This window comes from Pelobates fuscus, chromosome 5 (genome assembly GCF_036172605.1).
Source record: "Pelobates fuscus isolate aPelFus1 chromosome 5, aPelFus1.pri, whole genome shotgun sequence".
Taxonomy (NCBI): domain Eukaryota; kingdom Metazoa; phylum Chordata; class Amphibia; order Anura; family Pelobatidae; genus Pelobates; species Pelobates fuscus.
This window is the reverse complement of record NC_086321.1, coordinates 119275855-119300970: the sequence shown is the minus strand read 5'-3', so window position 1 is coordinate 119300970 and position 25116 is coordinate 119275855. Positions and strand designations below refer to the sequence as shown.

The 25116-nt window shown below is 38.2% G+C and overlaps 1 protein-coding gene across 1 annotated transcript in view; it reads right to left on the bottom strand.

Moving 5' to 3' along the window:
• Positions 1 to 24789, bottom strand: part of TAOK3 (TAO kinase 3) — a 140573-nt gene extending 115784 nt beyond the window's left edge. Inside the window, exons 1-10 of the mRNA XM_063454181.1 lie at positions 24690 to 24789; positions 23652 to 23860; positions 22041 to 22112; positions 21851 to 21952; positions 20624 to 20669; positions 15309 to 15405; positions 11853 to 11966; positions 9129 to 9220; positions 6986 to 7079; positions 5149 to 5230 (exon numbers count right to left, since the gene is read on the bottom strand). Coding sequence (XP_063310251.1) covers positions 5149 to 5230; positions 6986 to 7079; positions 9129 to 9220; positions 11853 to 11966; positions 15309 to 15405; positions 20624 to 20669; positions 21851 to 21952; positions 22041 to 22112; positions 23652 to 23798 — 846 coding nt within the window. The 5' untranslated portion in view covers positions 23799 to 23860; positions 24690 to 24789. The remainder of the gene's footprint in view (positions 1 to 5148; positions 5231 to 6985; positions 7080 to 9128; positions 9221 to 11852; positions 11967 to 15308; positions 15406 to 20623; positions 20670 to 21850; positions 21953 to 22040; positions 22113 to 23651; positions 23861 to 24689) is intronic.
• Between the last annotated feature and the right edge of the window lie 327 nt (positions 24790 to 25116).

The following is a 25116-nucleotide window of genomic DNA, read 5'->3' as shown; positions in this document are numbered from 1 at the left end:
TATATATATATATATACTTAGATTATATATATATATATGATCTAAGAGTATATATATATATATATATATATATATATAAAATTTAATTTTACACTGTTTTAACATCTTTTTTATTTTATTTTCAGGCAGCAAGGGGAGTACCTGTCATTACAGGCACTCCCCCTGCTGGCAATGCCTTGGACAGCTATGCCGTCCATGTGATTGCGGGGTCCTCGCAAGGACCTCGCGATCACATGGCCCGGGGGGGGGGGGCGAAGAGTGATCGCTGGCGTGGGATCGCCAGCGACCGGGTAAGTACAAAAGATTGCAGGGTGTTCTATGCGGCGTTTAGAGCCATCTAAATAAGGACGGCATAGAACGCCCTGCGGTCTTAAGGGGTTAAAATAAATTTGCTCTTTTGTTTATTTTGAAGCCCTACAAATGCGAGGACGTCCAGTGTCAGTTAGGCAACTTTTTTTATACTGTACTTTTCTAAATAAACCTACATTTCCATGGAAACTGTAGTTTGTTTGTTTTTGCGGCCCACATAAACATGAACCTTGTTTATTTGGCCCGTGTTAGCTTTTGAGTTGGACATGCTTGATGTGAATAATCTATAATGGTAGTTTGTCCACTTAGCAATTTAGCTTACATGATGTTCTCAATCGCATCTTTTGTTGACTTGTGGAAATTTGTACTTAACCGACACTCAGAAAAACTTTTTTGATACCTACAAACATGTCAACCCTATAAAGACTCAGTAAAATATAGGTTCATTCAGTGTTATTGTGTATTAATAACTACAATGAACCTTTACATTTACTAGAGAGCAAAAGGATTGACACATGAATCAGCTACTCAGAAAGAAATATTTAAACCCCTGAGCCTGTTAAAGGATTATCTGTGGGTGCAACATGGGTAACTAAAGAACAAAGAGCTGACGTGACACATTCTAGTGCTGCACATACACAAAGGGAACGGTGCCAGAATTTCTTAATTCGCTTAAGTCAGTCTCTCTTACAGGTTTTAAAATAGTCAAATTGGTAAAAAAAATTGTTTTATTAATGTATTTTATCCTGTGCTCTTGTTTTTACACAAATGCCAGTTAGTTTATTTTTAAATCTCCACTATCACATACCTGGCAAATTATGGGGAAGTGTTTATTAAAATACAAAAATGTAAACTAGGTAAATGTCACATCTGGTTAGTGATACGTGCTCACTTAAAACTTAAAGACATTTAAAGAGGATGTTTTATTTAAATGGAAACAAAAAATGTGATGCATGAGCAAAAACAGGCCACTACTATAGTGGCATGTTCAGTGTTATGTCCAGGGGTACTGTTCAACACCAAAGTCAAGACCTCCCTTCTGAATTTACTTGAAAACTAGTGAGTGGCAGTCTAGAGCCTTTTTTACAAGGATTGAGGCATTATAATGCTACTCTCAGGACCCCCAGTACACAGGGATATGGAAACAAGGTCCAATTTGAATGGAGAAAAGTAAGCACCTCAGAAGATATCAATAAACTGCAAGGGGAAGCAAATACAGCAAAGAAGGGAACATTGTAACCAGAAATGGTGTGGGTGCACAAGTAGGGTGAGAAATTTCACAAGGAAGGGTGAATTACAGCAAGGGATTATTTGGTTTGCATTAGTATATTATTTCTTTACTTGAGTTCCATCTTAAAGATTGTAAGCTCTGTCCCTCCGATAACACTTTATATGTCAACTACTTGTTGTCAGATATCCCCAATCTCTGATCACAGAGCGCTGCATAAATTGCTTTCGCTCTATAAATAAGAATAATGTGGACGAGTTATTTAACATTTCGGTGCACATTTCATTTTTAAAGATTTGGGCTGACCCTTACAACTAGACTACATTCTTTCAAGTCATGTATGCAGTATTATTGTGATGATGCATAGGGCTTTGTGGCAAAGCAATGAATCTTATGTGAGTCTTACTTTTTTTAGCACTGTCTTTTTCTTTTTTGCATCAAACATGTATTTATTATTTTGATGTATAATAAATAAGGGTGTGCTATACCTTTAAAAATGTATAGATTGTAAATAAATAATACGCACCTTTATTTGTTATATGTTTTAAGAGTGTACTTTTATAGGCTATCACACTTTATAGGTGCAGCTTCTCTCTTAAATACTTGTTTTTGCATTTTATTACTTGTGTAATAATTTTTGCATTATTTGCACAAAAATATGTTTTGTAAAAGGGGGACATTTTACCCACTATTATATTAGCGCATTTCTACTTGTTTTGTTATTATTTTGCTGTGTTTGACTCTCAGTCAACCTTTTCATGGCTTTGTGTGCATGTCAGTATGCTTTTACTTGTCTTCTTTGTGGCTTTCTTTAGACAAAAAGTATCTTCTATATTCTTCCTCAGTAGAAAAGGGTATAATGCTCACTGTAATTCTAGTGAGTTTATTTAGTTACATAATGTGGATTAAAGACTTGCAGCATAGAAAAAAATTGTGTGTCATACTGCAAAATAAAGATGATGTATTTCAAACCAGTTACTGAACAAAACATGATGATACAACCGATCCATCATAACCAAGCCTTACAGAAAAACAGTGTACAACAACCAACACAGTTAGCATTAGTCCCAAGCATTCCGATTGGTGGTCATGAGATTGAGCAAATCCTATGTGTAGATATATACTATACAGCCTATATACTGGCTGGCATTGTCAGTACAGGTATTACTCTCAGAGGCTATAGTAATGGATTGGAGTTAAAGGGACACTGTAGGCACCCAAAATTCATCTAATTAAAGTAGTCTGGGTGCAGTTCCCCTGTTCCATTGAGAACTGCGTTAAGGAGTTAGGAGTGGAGTTAAGGAGTTTTGGGGGGTTTTGTTTTTTTTCTGAGCAGGATACACATGGCATTGGTTGTAAAAGAATTGCATCAACTTTTAAATTCTCATAGTAAAATATCCCAGAATGTGTATTAAAAATAAAATGCTTTAAATATTTTAATATACACAACACAGACCTGAAAAAACTCTACTTGTGCAAGGGACTAAAGCAGCTTATCTAATTTAGCATCTTGACAATCTACATTGTCCTGAAACAAAATTATTTCAGATTCGGGCATTTGCCTAGACCCCTGGACATTCACTGTATTATTCACTTAACCCCTTAAGGACCAAACTTCTGGAATAAAATGGAATCATGACGTGTCAGACATGTAATGTGTCCTTAAGGGGTTAAACAACATTTTTACAAATTAAATCTGGATTGAAAAACGAAGGCAAAAAAAAAATAAAAAAAAATTCTGATTTTATATTCTCCAAGTCAGCTAAAGTCAGTCACATATGTTAGTCCAATTTTTTTCATTTATATTCATTTTGCGAGCATTCTGAGTTAAGGGAAAATTCCTGAGTGTCTCACCCTCTGCCCCACCACCCATAGTGTTAGTGAGATGTGTTTGTGTACTCTGTGTTGCCTACTTTCTAATTATCTTTTTTGGAAGTACTATGATCCCTGCACCTTTGGTGCAGACCACACATACCCTCTCTCCCCCCCCCCCCTAATGTTGGTCATGTGGGGGAATGTGTGGTATGCACCTTTGGTGGATTGTCTGCACCTTTGGTGTACATACAATCTGACATTCATAGGCACATCCATGTAAATTTGTGGCCACCCTCCTGTTAGCTTACTTTTTGTGTGCAGTAGAGTGGCTTGCATGGCGTCCTGCTACTGGCAAAGGTTGATGAGAACGAGTGTGGGGTCTCCAACAGCTCACTGCTCCTTCTCTTCCCCATGCCTCTAGTGCGGCAGCCCACTGCTTCTCCCCCCCCCCCCCCCCCCCCTCCCCCCCTCTGCTCTGCGCTCTCTTTTAAAGCTGGGAGGAAGTGTCCTCTGTTTAGCAATGCCCATCGGGTGGCCTCACGTGCAGTCGTACCGGTAGTAGTTGTTCCACTGAAAGTGCATGCCCAGCACCCAGAGCTAGATGTCACAGGTGTCAGCTGATAGGAATTCCATACCCTTGCCTTGGAGTAATACTTGAACTCTTTAGACATGTGTCTGTCTGTCAATATATAGAACATATAATACCAAAATAACCAGAGTATTGTGGTATGCAATTATACCTTTTTTATTGGACTAACATAATATTAAAATACAAGCTTTTCAAAGTTTTCATATCTTCTTCAGGTCTGCAGAAGAGAGGAAACCTCTTGGAAGCTCGTCTTTTAATTATTATGATAGCCCAATAAAAAAAAAGGTATCATTGCATAATGCAATACTCTCAATTAGCTATATTAGTCCAGTAGAAAAGATGTCAAAATATCTATATATCACTCTGTCGAATATGATATATACATATATATATATATATATACACACACACACACATATACATATATATATACACACACACATATACATATATATATACACACACACATATACATACACACTCTATGTAGTCCTTGCACTCAGGCTGAACTCAATTGTGCAAATGCCGGGTGCCAGTCCTGGGGTTTGTTAATTCAAAATAGATAAACATATGGGCTGCACTCACGGTCTTTCTTGTATGAAGTTCTTTATTCCATATAGTAAACGAGCAGATCAACGTTTCGGTCCTCTCTGGGACCTTTCTCAAGATCAAATATGTATATATATATATATATTTACAAATAACGAGAGCACTCACTGTATTTAGTGAAAAAAAATGAAAAACTTGCATAAATCAAATCCACATTTCGATAAAGATTTGATAAAGACCGTTTGTCGGTCGAGGCGTTGATTTGATTTATACGAATTTAAATACAAGTTTTTGATTTCACTAAATCCAGTGAGTGCTCTCATTATTTGGATTATTATACATTGCACTGAGATGGTGCATGTTCTACTTAAAGGGTTACACTCCAAGCATCAGAACTACTACAGCCTGCTGACTGACACTCTGTTCAACGAAAGTTAGACAGAATGGACACTTGCCAGCCTAGAACTCTAGCTGCCAGAGTTGGAGTAGTACATCCAGCAGATAAGAGGTTAATCTCTACATATCTTTGCATATGTCTAAAGTGATAGTGGAGCTTTTAAAGTTCTCAACACAACCCCTACTTATAAGATTTCAAGTTCATAAAATGATATGTAAAACGTCTCAAACTTGTCACTTAAAAAGAATAAATTATAATCACCCGCAGTAATTCTGTTGATGTGGGCCGTTCCTGAGGTATTTTTTGCAAGCAATAGTCCACAAAGCCCCTGAATGGATCTGTCCTGAAATTTAAAAATAAAAACAAAATATTAGACCAATTATTATAATGGGTCACAGATGTATAATGATTGTGTAATCAATAAAGTTTATATTTGTCATGGGCAAAAATAAAAATCTGCAAGGAAGAATCTGGCTGCTAAAAATAAGCAAATATTCAGCAATTTACAGTAGGTTTTCATCATGTTATTTGGTAGTAGAGAGTTGCTGCTCTGGACTGTAATATACTACTGGAATTCACAAATAATGGTTCAAATTTGACAGATTAACAAGAAAAAAAAAAAAAGTTTATATTGCCTTATCAGGATTTTTTTTGTTTTTTTTACTTTTTCATTTGAATACACGTGACATGCAGAATATAGATATGTAGTAGCATAAAATGATTGGAGTTAAAATCGTAAAATAAACTACTCGGTATCGATGCAGTTTAGCAAGAATGTGTTCATCTGTTTAATTATTTTAAGCACTTTAAAGATTTATGGAGACACTATACACACCCAGACCCCTTGAGCTCATTGAACGGATTTGGTGTCCCTATTGCTGAGGGACAACAGCACTGGATTTAGGTAAGTAACAGGGGGAGGTGGGGTTGCAATGGAGGGGGATACTAAAGGGTGCTATAGTGCTAGGAAAACAACTTTTTTTCCTAGCACTATAGTTTCCCTTTAGGAAAAAGAAAAGAATAAGAAGGATACAAAGAATATTTATGCATTTTAGATTACCTCCTTGTTGGCTACATATGTGACAAGATCATCACATCAATAAAAACATTTCTAAAAAGCACCTGAAAAAATCGTCACTGCAGGCATATGTGCATTGAGGTACATTCACAACTGACTTAGAACTCAGGTCTTTAGCTTCAAATTAGCCTTCAACTTCTTGTTTCATCTACCTTTTATAACCTTTACATTTCAAGCTCATTAACCATACTGCCAAACACTTTGTATTAAGAGCTGTACATACTACATTTTAATTTCATGCTCAGCATTCTCTGCTCCTTTTGTCCTGCTATATCAAAGTTATACTGTTTGTTTCCTCTCTTTGTACAGCACAGCTTAATATATTGGAGCTTTGTAAATAATATTAATAATTCCTTTAGTTTAAGGCACCAGATGTTTTTTGAAACAAATATATAAATAGTATCTATAAAAAAAGAAAAATACTTTTTTTTTTACAAAGTATCATAGAAAAAAAAAAAACTGTCACTGATGTTCATCCTTAACAGACTTTTTTTTAATCATGAAATGAAAAGAGGATGATTATGTTACAAGTATTTATATAGCGCCAACATAATCCACAGCGCTGTATAACAGGTAAACAAGACAAACCTTTAATTCTAACAAAACATTTTTCACATACAGGATTAGTAGTATAAGAGAATCTATATTTTTGTTGTCATTTGCTGGCTTCTGGTTACAAGCCTACTCTCTAAACCTTGTCATATCACACTGACATTCAGTGATATATGGTATCAAACTGTATCCAAAATTTGATTAAAGCAAACAAGCAAAGAGTTGTGTAAGTTGACTTTATTCAATGTATTTGAATAGAGACTAAAACTTGCCAGTTAAGTGCTATTTTCTCATGCTATTTGCTACCAAAATCGCAGTGCCTTCTGTGACTGGTCTCCTTTCATACTGCAGACATTACCATGTCGTATGTGACATCCTTGTTCCCCCCAAAAATAGTCATCCTTTATAAGCTTACACAAACAATCATTATTACAATAGCACTAATGATCTGCAGAGGTTTCCACTTACCATTCACTGGATTGTAGTGATGGTGACTCATTCTGGGCTATGTGATATAAGGCACTCATAGCATTCATGTTAAATAAGGGGGGCTTTCTTTCAGCTGTGAGAAACAAGACAGGAAATGTGCATGACTAAAGAGACATTAGATATGTGTTAGGCAAACGTAGATCCTGTAAGGTGTTGTTGATAAAATTAAGGCTCTTTAGTGTCGTCACACTAACTAATCCAATTATTTTAATTTCTTAAGTCACTCTAGGGAAGACATTCCATGAAAGCAGGTATTATGCTCTAAACAAAATTAAACTATGAATATTTTGCAATGGGGGCGTACAATACTTGTCAGAACTTAAAAAGGTGGATAATCTGATATACAAGTTTAAAATCTCACAACTCATAATGTTGCAGCACTTTACAAATAAAGATCTTCCATTCTTTTCAACTCTTTGCATGCAGATCTACTTGTCAGGGCCTTTAGAACTCTAGAAGTTAGGTAGGGAAAATTAAGTAACGAGTCAGGGGGTTAAATGTGAAAAATGTACGTACCAAAAAGCACATGCTCATTGATGAGGGTATGTCATTAGATGCATTTTTGCATTTATTAAGTTAAGCAGGTGCATGTTTGCAAGTAGTGGGGTGAGTGTTTATACATAAGACACGTGTGCATGCAAGCATGAGTGGTGCAAGCATAAACTCATTTATACAATGATTGTATTATATAAATGGATAGATGCCATGAGACTTACTAAAAAGCTTCACTCTTTATAATCATTCTAGTAATGGATGCTGTGATGTTACAAGCCATGGCAGCATTGCAGAATGTGCCCTGTGATTGTGATAAGTCTCGTGGGAGCTTAACCCCTACCCTAGATATCTGATTGCTGAGGCAGTCTATGTAAACAGGAACCTTTGTTTTAGGGAGACCACCGCGTCCTGACTAAGATGTAAAGGTAAAATTTAACTTTTCGTGAACTTGACCGGAACGTTTGATATTGCATTGTATTGGGAAATTTCATCAATGAAGTGAGGCATAGAGGTCAGTGGATCTGTGAGTGTTAATAAGAGGTCATCTGCAAAGGCCGCAGATTTAATTAGTTGTTTTTGACTTGGAAACCATGAATATGTGGGTGATATCTGATCCCCTAGAGGAACAGTTTCATTATCAGAACGAATAATAGTGGGGACAGAGGGCACCCCTGCATTGGGCCATTCCTGATTTGGACTGGTTTGGACCGTTGTCCGTTGATTTGAATTCAAGCGCTAGGGGTCGAGTAAACTGTTGAGAGCCATTTCAACCGGTTGGGGCCAAAACCCATAAAGTCGAGGGTTGCAAAGAGGAGGGACCAGTCCACCCTGTCAAACGCCTTTTCGGCATCAATTGAAAGTAGTAAACCTTGGGCTTTGGAGCGGAGTGCAACTTTTTATGATCAGGTGACTAAGTGTAATGACTAGTGGATGAAAACATGCTGGCTGGTTGGTTGGATCTGTGCAAGTGCTCTATGGACAACTGATGTGGACGCATGTATAATTGACTGATTTGTGCAATACAAGCTAGTAAAAGCAAATGTATGTGAGAGTTTGGGATGTTTTATTCACCAAATAATATCCAATATTAGAGCTGCAATGGAAAGGAGTTATACATACAGAGGTACACATAGTCCCTCACTTGTTTTGTGCATATTACTATTACTATACTAATGTGTCTCAAGAATAGTTTGAGGTGGTAATGAAAATTCAACATTATCATATTAAACAAAGTACAGTGTTGTATTATCTCAACAAAATAAATACCAGAACGGTGATTATGGCTGCAAACAAGCTAAAAAGATAGAGGAACTGTTGGACTTTGAAGCAGCACAATATATGTATGCATGAAGTACTGTCTTGAAAGCAATATCCACACACAGTTGGGAGTTTAGGTAAGAGATGTAAACTGAATACACAGCAAAAGTGAACATGGGAGGAATTAGTCCGCTCTCTAGGAACTTCTGTATGGTTATTCAAGTTCTCAGACATATATATGGAATATACAGAAGATAATCTGTTAAGCAATTTACTCTCCCTCCTTTCTGGATTATCAACATATCAGCAATTTAAACAGGAATACATAACCCACTGTTTAGGGGAAAAAGCAATCAATGTTTATACTCACCTAACTCAATACATGTTATACCAAGGGACCAAATATCCACTTTACCCTCATATTGCCCCTCATCCATGGCTAAAATTACTTCAGGAGCCATCCTGGCAAAAACAATTAATGAGAACTTGGTTACTAAATTATATTTATTAACACACCATAAAGCATTACAACATATAGGCCCCCTCCTCCCATAAATAAAATTCAGATAAAGTGAATTTAATTAATGTATTGACAGTATGTTGCAGACAAAAAAAAAAGTTTAAAAAAAAAAAAAAATCTCCATTCGTATTTGCCAACTGCATATTTTATTTACAGTATGTATATTATTATTAGCGCGTATATAGCAACTTATTCTTTAGCAGTTTACAATTAGTGGAAGGGGATGTTAAAGGTGAAGAAGGACCAACTTAAACAAGCTTAAGATCTGAGGACTTGAGGTAGATATGTAACGTTTGGTGTCTTGACCAAGGACACTTAACTAATAAGGTAGTCTGACCAGGATTCTAACCTAGGTTTCCAAGTACTAAACAAGTGACATTACCACTGCTCCAACTATTTCTGCTTGTAACATATTGTGTTTCAATCTGTGAGTCTAGTGAGACTATTCAGTTGTGTAAATGCATGGATGGTTAAAAATAATGTTATAAGAGATTACATAAGGAGTTTAGTGTTAGAGGCTTTAACAAAATGCTTGAGGGATTAAAGACATTTTTTTTTCTTTTGTAATAATCTTATTAATGTTTAGTATTGTGTATATACAAGATATCAAAAGCAAGCTATATTTAGCCTTTAAAAATGATATATAACATGTATAGGTGCACTTAAACAGAAAAGTGAAATTGTGGTAGAATAAATTCATGAAAAAAGTGTCAAAAAGGCCTTGGTCACATATCAAAAGAGCCTTGTTCCTTAAGCGTTTGAAGAATGTATATTTTATTCTAGGTTTAGTGTGTTTGACACGTTAAATTTGGGATTACAGAAGGGGTTTTGCTCACGTTTTGGAAAAGATTACATTTAGGGTTAGTGTAAAAGGGTGTTTATTGTACAGGCATTTGGAGTTTGGGTGTTATTTGCAACACTCACCATCTGACTGAGAGTAGATCTGCAGGGAATATTATACAGTTTGCAGCATTCAAGTCTGTCCCTGTTCGTCATGCAAGGAACTTCTATGAGAAGCTGTGAGTTGATGGGAACTATCCTTCTTCACAAGCACACTAGAGTAGCTGGGAAAGCACTGGCATTTACCCCCAATACAGGTGTAGGCAACCTTCAGCACTCCAGATGTTTTGGACTGCATTTTCCATTAATGCTTTGCCAGCATTATGGGAGATGTAGTCCAAAACATCTAGAGTGCCAAAGGTTGTCTACTACCCCTGTAGAGGGTGTACAAGTCCATGCTTTCCCAGCTATTCGAGAAAACATTGCTTCTGAGCTACAATCAAGCATAGGAGGCTGACTGGTCTACAAACAACAGTGGCCAAAGCAAATGATACTTAACTCTTCCAACCAGCCCAGTCCAAGAGAAAAAGGTGTCTACTTTGTCTAATGGGAAATTTGGCTCAGGGAGAAGGCACCTCAAATATGAAATCAGCGGGTGGACTAGCACAGTAATGCATATTTGTTGGAATTATTATTATTTTTTTATGAACAAATTTGCTATTTATCCTACCAAAAGCGTCAGTTTTTTCCCTAATTGTAAGAGAGATCTTAATATTTTAAATTTATACATTAGGAATTAAAGTGGCACTGTAACCATCTGGGGACTTTACAAATTTACAATGTGCAGAGACCCCTGACAGTGATATCAGTGCCTCACAGGCACCACCATCTTCTTCTGGCTGGTCCTCTTCCTCTAGGAGTAGACGTCACGGCTGCACTCTTGTGCATGTGCCAGTAGACCATGGGATCCTCCATAGACAGAGCCAATTCCTGCAGCCATCACTGCTGACAGCTGGGGGACTGGAACTTCTAGATGGCACAAGTTCCATTCAATGACTAAAAGAGTCAGGGGGTAGGAATAACCTATGCTGCTGTATTATGGATAAATATTAAAGGGACACTCCAGGCACCCAGACCACTTCTGCCCATTGGAGTGGTCTGGGTGCCAACTCCCACTACACTTAACCCTGCAACTGTAAATATTGCAGTTTTTATAAAGGGGTTTTTTAACCCCTTCAGCAACATGGGATGGGGGGTGGGAGGGAGAGAGGACCTGCACTGGCATTTAGCAACTCTACACTCTGCATGTAGGTGCTGAATGTTCCTCATAGAGATGCATTGATTCTCTATGATAAGATGCTGATTGGCGCAGCACTGCATTTTGCTTTGCATGCACAACAGCTTCCCAGTGCTAAGGGAAAGCATTGGATTGACTAAGATCATCAAACTTGCCTCAGCCTCAGAGGTGGGGCTAGTCGCGGCAAGCCCAGCTTGGTTTGTGAGAAAAGAAGAGTAAAATCAATTTCTGGTGAGAGAGAGGGGCCAAGCACCAAATGCTGCATTCCAGCACGTTTGTTTTCCTGACACTACAGTGTTCATTTAAAGAAAACATTCCAAGTACCATAACCAATACATAATGTTGCAGTGGTTATGGTGCCAGGAGTACCTTATGCCCTGACAGGGTCAGTAAGGTTTGAAAACTTACCAGGGAACCAGTTATCAAGTTTTAATAAAAAAAAAAAAAATCACAACAAACTAAACATGCAGTGTACAAAGTCAGAGAAATCAATTTACCAGTATGGAGTTCCGACAAAGGAGTTGGCAGGTGATGCTATAGATGCGGATCCAAAATCTGCTAGTTTTACCTGACCTGGCTCAGTAAGCAAAATGTTTCCAGCTTTAATGTCTCTAAAGAGTGACAAATACAAAAGGAAAACCATAAATAGATCATATTTTACATTTTTGTTTTGTTCGCATATAGACACATTATTAATACAGGAAGCAGATTTTGCAATGTTTTACATACAAGCCCAACATCTGCAACCAAGAAATAAGATCAACTGCTAGATTTTGGGGACATAATATTATCACTTGTAGCAAATGAGCCCCAAAAGATCTATTTAAAAGAAAAACTTCCACTAGAGGGGGTTGTGGTCCTATTTACTGCATATATATATATATATATATATATATATATATATATATATATATATATATATATATATCCAGTTAGACACAAACATTCATTTAGATGCACAGTATGATAATTGTATACAAACCAAATAAAGTACTACATTAGAATACCTAGGTTGTCCCTGTGAAAATTAAAATATATAAATAAGCGTACTAAATACAAATTGAATTACCCCCCCCAAAAAAACAACAAAAAAAAACAACCAAGTAATGGTGTGTATGTGTGTGTGTATATATATATATATATATATATATATATACACACACACACACACACACACACACACACACACATATATATATATATATATATATATATATATATATATATATATATATGAATTGTTAGACTTAAAAGCTGTTATTGGTCTTTGCACTAGCAAATATCCATGACTAACTCTCTAAAGTGAATAATTGATTCATTGTTTCGGCTGTGCTGTGCCCTACCAAAGTTTAACGCCATTTCCACTCAGTTACTACAATGTTAATTGAGTTTTGTTTCTTTTTTATGGTCATTAATTTACCAGTGATTAACATCAGCCCTCCCCAGCCATTAATGCCATGACCCTTCCAGCTCATCAATGAGATGACCCTTCCTCGCCCATCAGTCTAATGTCATGACCGCTCTCCTGTCATAAGTGCTCTTTCATGACCCCTCCCCTACTGCGCTCTGTGGAAACGGCACTGACCAAAGTATCCAATGATCTACTCGCTGCAAAATCTCGTGGTCACTACTCTATCCTAATTCTCCTTGACCTGTCTGCGGCTTTTGACACTGTTGATCATCAACAGCTTCTTCTCATCCTCCGCAATTTCGGTCTACAAGATATTGCTCTCTCCTGGTACTCCTCCTGCCTCTTCCAGTGCGCTTTCAGTGTTTCTTTCTCTGGCTCTGCTTCTTCTCCCCCAACTCCTCTCTGTTGGTGTCCCCCAAGGTTCAGTACTTGGTCCCCTACTGTTCTCCATCTATACTGCCTCCCTTGGTAAACTCATTAGCTCCTTTGGCTTCCAATATCATTTCTATGCAGATGACACGCAAATCTACCTGTCCTCTCCTGATCTCTCCCTGTCCCTCTTGACTTGTGTCTCTGACTGCCTCTCTGCTGTTTCTAACTGGATGGCTGCCCACTTCCTTAAACTAAACTTGACCAAAACTGAAATTCTGGTCTTTCCTGAGGAATTTTGTTCTCGGGCCTGGGATTTGTCTGCCAATTCAGCAAGGGTGGGTGGCCAGCATGGAGGCGGGCACCCAAGGGAGCAGTAATCCGGGCACGCAAGGGAGCAGAATTTTTTTTTCCTTATTTAAGTCCACCAAACCGCCATACCTGTGGGAAAGCTTGACTGGGTCCTTTCTCTGGCATCCAGTGCATCTGCTTGATCCTGAAATCTTCCTGCACGCCTTGCTTTGCTCCCTCGCGTGCATCACTGCAGGGTGCTAGAATATGATGTCACTCCGGCCCTGGCATCACTAAACAGTTCGCTAGGGGGCAGAGCAAGAAGAGCAGGAAGATTTCAGGATCAAGCAGATGGACTGGATCCCAGAGAAATGATCCAAGTCAAGCTTTCCCAAAGGTATGCAGGTTTGGTGGACTTAAATAATAAGAAAAAAAATATCAGTGTGTGAGAAAAAGTGTGTGTCTGTCTGTCAGTGAGTGAGTGGTGTATTATACAGATTAAGGAACAGCGCACACATACAAATACAGTTTTACATTCTATAAGGCTGCATAAAAACATCCATGGGGATTCAGTTCCACCACATGGCCATATTCTGCCCCTTTGGAGGTGACCACAGGAAAGTATACATTTGAGGTGGTTTTGGATAGTAATGAGACTTTAATAATATATATATATATATATATATTTTTTTTTTTCTCTTAACTTTTTTTTTGTAGTGCTTAGGAATACAAGCTTGCATAGACGAAACAATGATCGTCAACATATATAAATTGCAGTGATAAAAGATGTCAAGTTGACAGAGTTAACTGCTATATGAAGTAGAGTTATAAAGACATACGGCGTAAGAGAGACTTGGGTAGGACAAAATAAGCTGAGTGTAGCTATGTGCTTTAAAGCCATTCGTTCAAGATAAATAGTAGCTATATCTCAATGAAATCAATTGATTAGACTGACCACCACCACTTCATGTTTAAGCTGAGACTGGATCATAGCCCCTGACACATGCTGCAGACTGTTATGTTACGTTAAAATAAAATAAAACAGAAAATATATCATCTGCTGGTGTGGAGGCTCTAGGAGGACTAAGGAGTGCAGACTGCTGTATTCGTGTGATAAAGAGGCCATCAGCCCAGGAGAGTTCTACTTGATGTTTGGACAGAGTCCTGCGTGAGGCGCCTTCTGAGCTTCTGACCCACCATCAGTACAAAGGGGGGGGGATGGGGCTTGCCTGGTCCCACACTAGGCCTCAAATTGAGTTGGTTGGAGCACCACCGTTACAAGCTGCCATATGCTTCACCGGAGTGCTCAGCGACACCCGGACACCTCCAGGCATTAGCTCAGCGCAGATCAGTAAGCTGGGTATCTTGATTGTTGGTGTTTAACCCAATATTTTGCGGAGCTCGTGCGGAATGTGACCGTTTGGCATGACAGAAGCCCTTTGATTATGATTTTAAATTTAGTATAGAGCAGATATAGGATATGCATTGTGAGTGTATACATCAAAATGCCACACTGAGCCAATCAGCATCTCCTCATTAAAATGAATAGAATCAATGCATCTCTGTGGGAAATGTACAGTGCCTCCAAGCAGAGATATTGTGCAGCACTGGACTAGGAATCACCTCAAGTGGCCATTCGAGTGACTGTCACTAGAGGTGTAACTAAGAGGCAATGTAAACACTGCCTTTTTCTCTGAAAAGGCAGCATTAAATTGAAAAGCATGCAGGGACAGGATATTACAGGAAGAACCCTTTAACACTGTTTGTACAAAAGAAGATATGCATTACAAAAATTAAAAATAATGAAATATGTTTTAGCTGCAAAACACATTAAATAACAAATTAAACAGGTTGATTTTTTTTCTTTTTAAAGATGATTTACCTGTGAATCATATTGTGGGAATGCAGGTAAGCCAGCCCCTGCAAGGCACCATGGGTAATGGCAGCTATTTCCACTTCCTGAAGTGGTTTCTTGTGAACTGCAGAAAGACAAAGAAAAAAGTGAAAAATGAGACACAAACAAAATATATAGTAGTAAAAGTTATGTTTAAAGGGAAATAGTTGTTTACCTAGAAATTAGAACAGTGAATAAAATATTAAAAATCATACACAACTTGTGAAAATGTTTTTTTTAAAAAGAGACACTCAATTTTGTTTTAAAATTACTTTAAAGTGAGCAAGTGATAACATAATCCAGATCATACAAGGCAATGCCTGGGTAAACATTTCAAAAGAACAAGAATATAATTGAAACTTTGCACATTTCTCTTCTTTACTGCATGCGTTCTATGCAGTGCTGGGTGCAAAGGACAGCGTTTATAGCAATGACCGACAAGGAACCAAGATGGAGGAGCACAGTTGAAGGATAAAGAGGTTTAGATGTCTACATTTAATTATATGTTTCACACCTCACTAATACAGATTTGTCAAATATAAGAATGAGTAAATATAATAATACAATTCCTGAGAAATAACAGTTCCCCTGTAACTAATTATTATAGTTTGGATGCAATTGTAAAAGTATGACATAACATTTACAGTAATTGCTTCTGCTTTTTTTTTTTTTTTTTTTAACAGAACTTTTATACCACCCCCTGAGTTAAAATTGGAATTTTATCGATAGAAATATGTTTTGCATTTACCAGTATATATGTCATTTCTTTCTTTTTTAAATTTCTTTTACATTTATTATGCAATAAAGTGCTGCAAGACAAGTAAGATGTTAATCCACATATGAACCAAGAATGTCAGTGTTATATTTTTTACACATTATCTGAATTGCTGATTCATCAAGACAAAGACAGGACACATGCAGCAAGTATATCTCTACATCTCTGTCCCTATGTTTTCCTGTCCTGTGCATTTTTACTAAACCGTGTTTGCACAGCTCGGTTGTGTGTGTGCTGGTGAGCTCCCAACACCATGGGGAAAGTGTGCTCTGCGAGCCATATCTGTGGGAGTGGGGAAGTTTTGGGGTACTGCAACTCCTGAGGGTTTCAGAGGCTCCCTTTCAGTGTGTGTAAGGGGGCATTTCTGTGTGATTGGGGGGTAGCATGTTTTACTGGGCTATTAGTATTTTAAATTTGCAAACTTACGTTACTAATGGCAAACTGAAATGCAGGTTAGTATTAGACATCACATGTGTGCAAGGGTTCCTCTACTAAATGGCACTCGTTGCTCAGTGTTGCGAGTACACCAGGCTATGAAAATTATTTTTAAGCAGAAGTACCCCTGCACAGGCAGATGGGATTTCTTGTAATAATCTGCACTTCAGTTTTCAACAGAGAGCATTGAAAATAGAATTGTCATTATATTTTAGATGTGTTAAGATGTACAGACAGCATGAAATACAGGATTCTCAGAGAATCATTACTTCATGCTGATTGACCATCAACTAGCCTCTAAACTGGAAACTGGCTCAAGTTTCAGTCTGGAATCTCTTGCAATCTTCTAAGTACAGTATGTCAAATAAATAAAAGTGGAACTATTTTTTTTTTTCTTCACAAATATAATAGATGCGATATTTTTGTTCAATATTCATACATCATATGACAAAAAAAGAAAGAAAAAAATATGTTTTTAGCCTGGAGTTTCAGTTTTCAGTCTCTTCCTTTAACAGAAAACTTGAACAGTCAGGAAAAAGTGGTCAGACGCCTACTGAGTAATATATTCTGTACACAAGAAAGGAAATGGAAGTGAAAATGTCTTCTTCAAAATGACATTAGTTGGTGAACTAAATAGTAAAAAAACACCAACAAAAAAAACAATATATACATTTTATTTGTTCCCTCTTCAAAACCCAATTGTTTTAAATTTTCCTCCAAAACATTTCACTAATTCTTTGTACTAGTGTAGCATCTATTATAATGAAAATAATACGATATTGTTGTTCTGGAGACATCAAAAACCTGCAGTCACAGTCTGCTGCAGACGTGAATTTAGTTCCTCCTTACCTTATGGATAGGACAGTAAAATTTGATAGAGACATAGAAATCCCTGGCATCTCAGAACATAGACTAATGGACACTGTGATTGTATTGTGTCACTATGTGACACTCCGTTTTTGTTACTCAGTACGGTGTCACATTGCACAATATGACATAAGTTAAAGAGACAATATAATCACCAGAACAACTACAATGGGCACTCCTCAGGTGGTGCTTCCTGGGTGCTTCCACGCTCTGTATGTAGACACTGAACTTTCCTCATAGAGATGCATTGATTAAATGCATCTCTACGAGCATGTGCTTATTAAACAGGGGAGCTTTAAGCGGGGCCAAAGCCTGCAGATCCATGGAGAACTGGAAATAAGGTGTGTTTTTACCATTTCTAAGGGGGGCAAGGGGTACGGCATGCCACCTAAAATGGTGGTTTAACACTATAGAGTCCGGAATACATATTTGTGTTCCTGCCTCTTTAGTGTTCTTTCAATATAGTAAACTTGATGAGATTAAACAAAAAAACAAAATAAAAGACAAAAGTTGCCAACGTTTTGTCCCTACATCTACACTCTTGTTTGCTAAAAAACAACTGCACACACTAAAAAAGGGGGGAAACTGCAGGGTACTCTAGAAAGGGAGGGCCAATCCCTGAAGACCTCAAATGAAAGAAAATAAATATCCAGGCACACTTGAAGTTTCTAACAAAAGGCAGTATTTTTATTTGAAATAAGCAAGTGGAGACAACGTTTCAGCTCTTCTCTGAGTGTTTGTTTATCAAATCTAACTAAAACGTTGAAAATACCATCCCCAAATAAGAGTAAAGTGATAAAGTGATTTTTTTTTCTTATCCCCTTTTTTTAAATGTCTTACCCCCTTCAGTGTATCTTATCCTCATATTTTTCCCCATTGTGTGTCTTACACCTCCCTTGTGTATCTCTTACAACCCCCCATTTGTGTCTTACTCCACCCATCCCCTTTGTGTTTCTCTTTCACCACCAGCCCATCTGTGACTCCTTTTCCCCTTCTCCAGCCTCTGTTCCTTTTTCACCCCCAGCCCCTTTGTAGGCCCTTCTGTGTGGCGCTTTTATACCCAGCCCCTCTAAACTTTCTCACCCACAGGTCCATCTGTGTGCCTTTCTCCTAACTCAGGCCCCCCTGTGTTCCTCTCTCCTCCCCTCCATTTCCATTAGTGTTCCTCTCCCCCTCTCGTAGTGCCCCCCTCCCCATTCCCCTTAATGTTCCTCTCTCTTCTCTTTTAGGGGTGGCCCCTACCCCAGTGATCCTTTTCTCTTCCCTACCCCTGTACCTTAGTGCCCCCCCCCCCCTTAATGTTCCTCTCCCCTCCCTCCCCGTCCCATAGTGTTCTATCCCCCGTCCCATAATGCTCCTCACCACCCCCTCCTCCCGCATCCCATAATACACCTCACCATCGACCCCCCTCCCCATCCCATAATGCTCCTAAACACCCACCCCCCTCCCCTGTCTCATAATGCTCCTCGCCACCCACACCCCTCGCCTGTCCCATAGTATTCCTCACCACCCACCCCTGTCCCACAGTATTCCTCACCACCCACCTCTCCTGTCCCACAGTATTCCTCACCACCCACCTCTCCTGTCCCACAGTATTCCTCACCACCCACCCTCTCCCCTACCCCATAGTGTCCCTTACCACCCACCCCCCTCCCCTGCCCCATAGTATTCCTCACCACCCACTCCCATCCCATGTCCCATAGTGAGATCCTTACCACCCAACTCCCTGTGCACCCACCTCCTGCCAGTCACTCTGATCTAGCGCCCTAAGGCGGCCTCTTGTGCCGCCTTATGGAAGTGCCGGCTCTGATTAAAACTGAGTTCTGAGCCCTGCCTGCTGCCTCTCATGTTACATTAATGTACCATTGATGTGGTACTGGCAGGTATGAGATGGGCAAACTGCTACTGGGGCCAAGATCCTTCTTGCATGTATGTCTGCTATGTTTATTATCAAACCACCATTACCTGCAGTTATACACTGTACAGTATTGTTTTGCTATAATGAAGGTCTTTTATGATCAGGGCCACAATACAGAATGATAACCACTAAGCAAAAACAGGAGTTTTAGTGGATGCACTGTAAAGTATAGCTTAACACTGGAATATCAGAATGTTGAGTGGGTGGTTATAGGGTTAGTCAAACCAAAAACTGCTGTTTTAAGAAAATATTAACTTTAGTTAGAGTAACCTGTTCTATTAGAGGGCCAAGTTCTCATCCCTACCATTAGTGTATGACAGGATTCTGCAGCCATATACATGGACCTTGGGTCAGACACGGTTTGAAGTTGACAGTTAGTTCGTCTGATGATGTCACAGCACTGTGTAGGGAGTGAAGCAGGGAAGACCATAGAGACTACAGAGAGGTTCTCCAACCATAGAGACTACAGAGAGGTTCTCCAACCATAGAGCCTACACTACAGAGAGATTCTCCAACCATAGAGACTACACTACAGAGAGATTCTCCAACCATAGAGACTACAGAGAGGTTCTCCAACCATAGAGACTACAGAGAGGTTCTCCAACCATAGAGCCTACACTACAGAGAGATTCTCCAACCATAGAGACTACACTACAGAGAGATTCTCCAACCATAGAGACTACAGAGAGGTTCTCCAACCATACAGACTACAGGGAGGTTCTCCAACCATACAGACTACAGGGAGGTTCTCCAACCATACAGACTACAGGGAGGTTCTCCAACCATACAGACTACAGGGAGGTTCTCCAACCATACAGACTACAGGGAGGTTCTCCAACCATACAGACTACAGGGAGGTTCTCCAACCATACAGACTACAGAGAGGTTCTCCAACCATACAGACTACAGAGAGGTTCCCAAACCTTTATATTAAAAAAAAAAAAAAAAAAAAGTGTTAAGGTGACAGTTCTTTAAGATTTCTGTGCTGAGCTGTACAAGGGGTTGGAGAGATTGCCCTGAAGTAGAAAATCTGTAACCCTCATAAAAATGTAAAAAATAAAAAGTTACAGGGCACCTCTTACACCTGAAAGTCAAGACAAGTTGGTTATTGCATACAAATTAATAAATCCATAGTTACAACTCCGCTTGTTTGGATACTGTTACCAATTTCAGAGAGCATGCTCCTAACCCCCAAGTGCAAATGCATTTTATGTTGTTTCGGTTTTATTTATTAAAATAAAAATAGAACAATATAACCCAATCTTTTTTCCTGGAATTTACAGTAACCAAAACAAAATTACATCTTACCCTCTAGCAAATCAGATGCAGATCCTAGGCAATACTCCATCACCAACTGCAAGAAAAATTATAAGTCAGTTATTGAAAATGCATATATACACAACAAGGATTACAGACATTAGCATGGACAATGATTTTAAGATGTGACGGCTGGTTGTACTTTACTGAGAAGCGGAGGACTACTTCATTATACATCTGCACTTTTGTTTTCTTACATCTAAACCTATACATGGTCAGTAAGGTAGACAAGGATGGCAAGAAAATAAAGCTCATTACCGGTAAAACTGGAGGATATAAAGTGTATTCTGCAAACATTGCTTTTAGATGAAGTAAGAAGTTACATTTTACCAAAGATATAAACTACTCAATGTGACACACAATAAATTATATACACACACAAATTAACACATGTAAAGCAGCAGGTCATTACTGCAAATTAAGATTGGGCCCTGAACCATTGCATGAAAACCAATCACACAGATGCAAATTAAAAACAAGAACATGAATGCACAACATGTGAAGAAATTAACATTTATTCACTAAAGTAAGACTGGTTTTGAATTCAAGGTGAATTACACAATTTAGTCCACAATGGCTGAAATGGAAACATTCTTCAAGTCCGTGATCTGTTTTGTTCGGCATGTTAGCCTATATCTGAAACTCATTTTGTATTATCCCTGACAGGTCACAATAACCTTAACAGTAACATGAAGAAAGCACTGGACCGATTAAAGGAGGAGGGGAAAAAAAATGAAACGTAACTAGAGTGCATAACAAAGGTGTGGAGCCAAAGACATTGTATTTTGAATAGACCACTAAAAATTAAAATCATGCAAAGTTCCAAAAACTAAACACATGTAAGAAATCTCTAAATTCCAACAGCACAGTTTACCTCTGGCACTGAAGCTGTTGTGGACTACATTCATCTGACAAAGCATTGTGGCATTGTGGTTAATAAACAATGCAATGCAAAAGGGTAGCAATCACTACATTAGTATGTTTCTTGAATGTGGTGAATAGAGTGCTTACTATCATGAATAAACAATACTATTTTAGTGGTGGTTCTCTGTGAACTAACAATAGTCTAGTCAAATGCCAAATGGTGGGTTATATTAGACTCTGAATATGTTACTGTGAGAAAAATTACACACACCAGAGAGCAGCAAATGTATCTTTAGGAATCATACATGTACACATGCTGGGATTTGTATGTCACATAATGTAAACATTACTCACCCAAGCTGTGTGCTCTTTCAAGTAGCATCCCTTGTATTCAATGGTGTTGGGGTGTTTCAATTGTTTTAGAAACTTCACTTCTTTGATTATATCTTGCCATTTCTATAGGAAATTAAATGCACCGTAATCATTAAATGTATCGCAGACACAAAAGGCACTTTTGAAGCACATGGCAAAAGAGAAAACTCACCTCATTCATTTGTTTCCCATTGTAAGACATTTTTTTAATAGCCACCACTTCATTGGTTCCAACATTAGTGGCCTAAAACGTTAAATGATACAGATGTAAAAAAAATTGTAGTGGGACAGGAAAGAAGTCAGTTCAGATACACATTCATGCATGACTGCCAAAACACTGAGTTTGCATGAAGGCAGACATTACCTATGTTTAAAGCAGTACAGGTATTCAAAAGGAAACAATGCATTGTGTTGTATGGACTGCTTGCTGGTTGTTAATGAACCCAATTACCTATTTCAACTACCTATTAATTGTTTGGCTGTGCAATACCTCATATGAAGTTAGTGAGACTGTGTTTCATGATTAAGAGGACACTCCAGACCCAAACACAGCTTGAGAGAATTTGAAAGGTTGTGTATTCACAATGTGTGAGTTGCTGACATGACTCTGCCCAATTGCCAATTACTGTTTTCATAGAATTTGCCTCTTTCTCCTTAGCAAAGGTTTGAAATACTATACAGATAAGAGGACAGTGCTTGGATGTGGGATCAAGTCAGCAGCTCAGCTCACAAGTAGTAAAAAGCAATATTGCACACACAACGCGTTTCAACCAACTGTTTGTGGTCTTCCTCAGGTGCTCTTCCACAAAGACCACAAACAGTTGGTTGAAACGCGTTGTGTGTGCAATATTGCTTTTTACTACTTATCTTTTAACTATTTGTTAAAATAAATTACTTATCCTGACACTCCTGGCTCCTGACTCCTGACTCCTGACTCCAAACTTGATGATCATTGAGACCTAAGGGGAACCGGCCTGAGGATTTAAGGAAATGTGCATGTCCCATTTAAGTGACATGAAAGCTGCCTAAGTCCTGAGCCTACTTCTAAACGGCTCATAAAAGTGTGAGTGATTCCATCTCAAAATTTCCCTTTGTATTATATATAATATACAGGTTGCACTATGTCCCTTTCTGTGTTTATATTTTCTGTATAGGGATTTTCCATAAGTGAATCTAATCATTGTGTATAAAGGAGGAGATACCTATTTGCCATATTTCAGGTAATCACTCCTGTCTGGTGTGTGTGTGCACTTAAACTTTTTTTGGTTGTACATGATTTTTTAAGTATACATAGTGGTGATATACTTGGTTTTGGCTGCACCATCCACCGATTTGATCCTTTAGCGCCACTTCTATACTATTTCTTGTTACCAGGTTTTACATCAGATTGTAAACTTCCAAATTTGTGTCTACTAGTGTGTAATGTTGAAAAAAGGTGTACCGGTTGAAGAAAATGTAATGCATACCGCTTTAAAATTATCTACTACTAACACTGATCTGTTAGATGAAGGTTTAAAACACGGTTATAGGGCTCAATACGTCATTTACACGTCTAGGTAGTTCACTGTAACCAAGGTGACCACTAATGCTAATAACCAAGAAACATCAAAATACATACACTGTTGATGAATTATAATCAAGACATAGAATCCCTGATATCCTTGTTTAAAAAAGACAAACATGTAAAGACATAATGTCTAAGTATTAATTCTGGAAAGATGTTTGCATACAAAAAATATGAACATGCCATTTTTGATTTTTTAAATTCAGAGGTGTTTCTTACAAAGTAAACGGCACCAAAACTGCCATGTCCAATTTCATGAAGATCTAGAAATACTTTCTCTGGATCCTCACTGCAGAATAGGTCTGCGATGTCAGGATCCTTTATCAGCCCCTTGCGCATTTTGGATGGTATTGTAACCTCATTCATTTTTTTTATCTCAGCTTTACTTCATGCCATATGGAATGTATGCCAGACTTGGAAGCCAGCACCTAAAGAAACAAAACACATTTCAGAATAATGTAACAAGGCATAAAAGCAGTTTTTATTAATGAAACATAAGAATTGATGCATAAAACTATAATGTAAGTGAGTGAGAAGCAATAAAGGTGTATTAAAAGGCATTATACTTTCAATGTGTTCCAACTATGTTACTAGCATATTGAATTTCTAGACCAGAGATGGCAGACCTTTTTCAACTCATACTGGAACTGCAAATGTCCTTTTCTACATTAAAATACCTGCAGGGACAGGCTGCAGACGCCACAACATCTAAATTAAGCTGCAGTGGTTCTGGTGACTATAGTGTTCCTTTGTCGTTGAAAATTAAATGGTTAGAAATTGTTTTCTTTAAAAATGGAAGGGGCATCAGATTTTGTCAACCTTCCACTCCAATGATGCTTTGCAATCCTTCCAGCTGCTAAAAGGAAAAAGGGACTCGCAATTATATAATCTAACTTTTGTCCAACCTTGCCTTCAGTCAAAATGGCATAGAATACTGGTCCCTCATAAGAACATCTGGGATGCAGCATGCAGGCATAGGTTGTAAAAGGAAATCCAAAAATGCATATGCAGCAATTCAAAAAGAAGGTACCACATTTTATTGTCATGTAAAACAGCTACAATAAGCTGGAAGTAATAGTTTGGGTGCTTGTGTAAACCAATAAATCTCAATCTGGTTCTGTGGTACTGACTATACTTTGTGGATCAGCTGCAATAAAGAAATTATTTAAATATCACTAGTACAAAGAAGAAAATGAAAGGATACACATTTTTTTTTAAATCAATACAAGTTGTGTAGAAGATAAAAGATAAACATACCTGTAATTATTGCAGCACAAATCATGCTCTATTAATCGAGTATACATACATAGCTAAATTTGTCTTCCCAGACTTCAAGTGTCCACAGATCTTTCGAATGCAATCTATAAAAGAATAAGAGCAGTCTTAGAAATAACATACGATGCCACAGTTGACTACATACTTAAAGGAACACTGCTTACACCATAATTCCTTCAACAGATTGAGGTGGCTTTTGTGTCTGAAATCCATGGGCACCAGATCCTGCATCACTACTAAACAGTTTACTCTACAAATTTTAGGATTATATATATTTTTTCTGCCCTTGTCTGCCTCTGACCTGCCTGCTGTCTGCTGTCATCATAAGTGGTGGTCTGAACCAATCACAATACTTCCCCATAGGGTTGGCCGAGACTGTCAAGGAGGCAGATCAGGGGCAGAGCCAGCA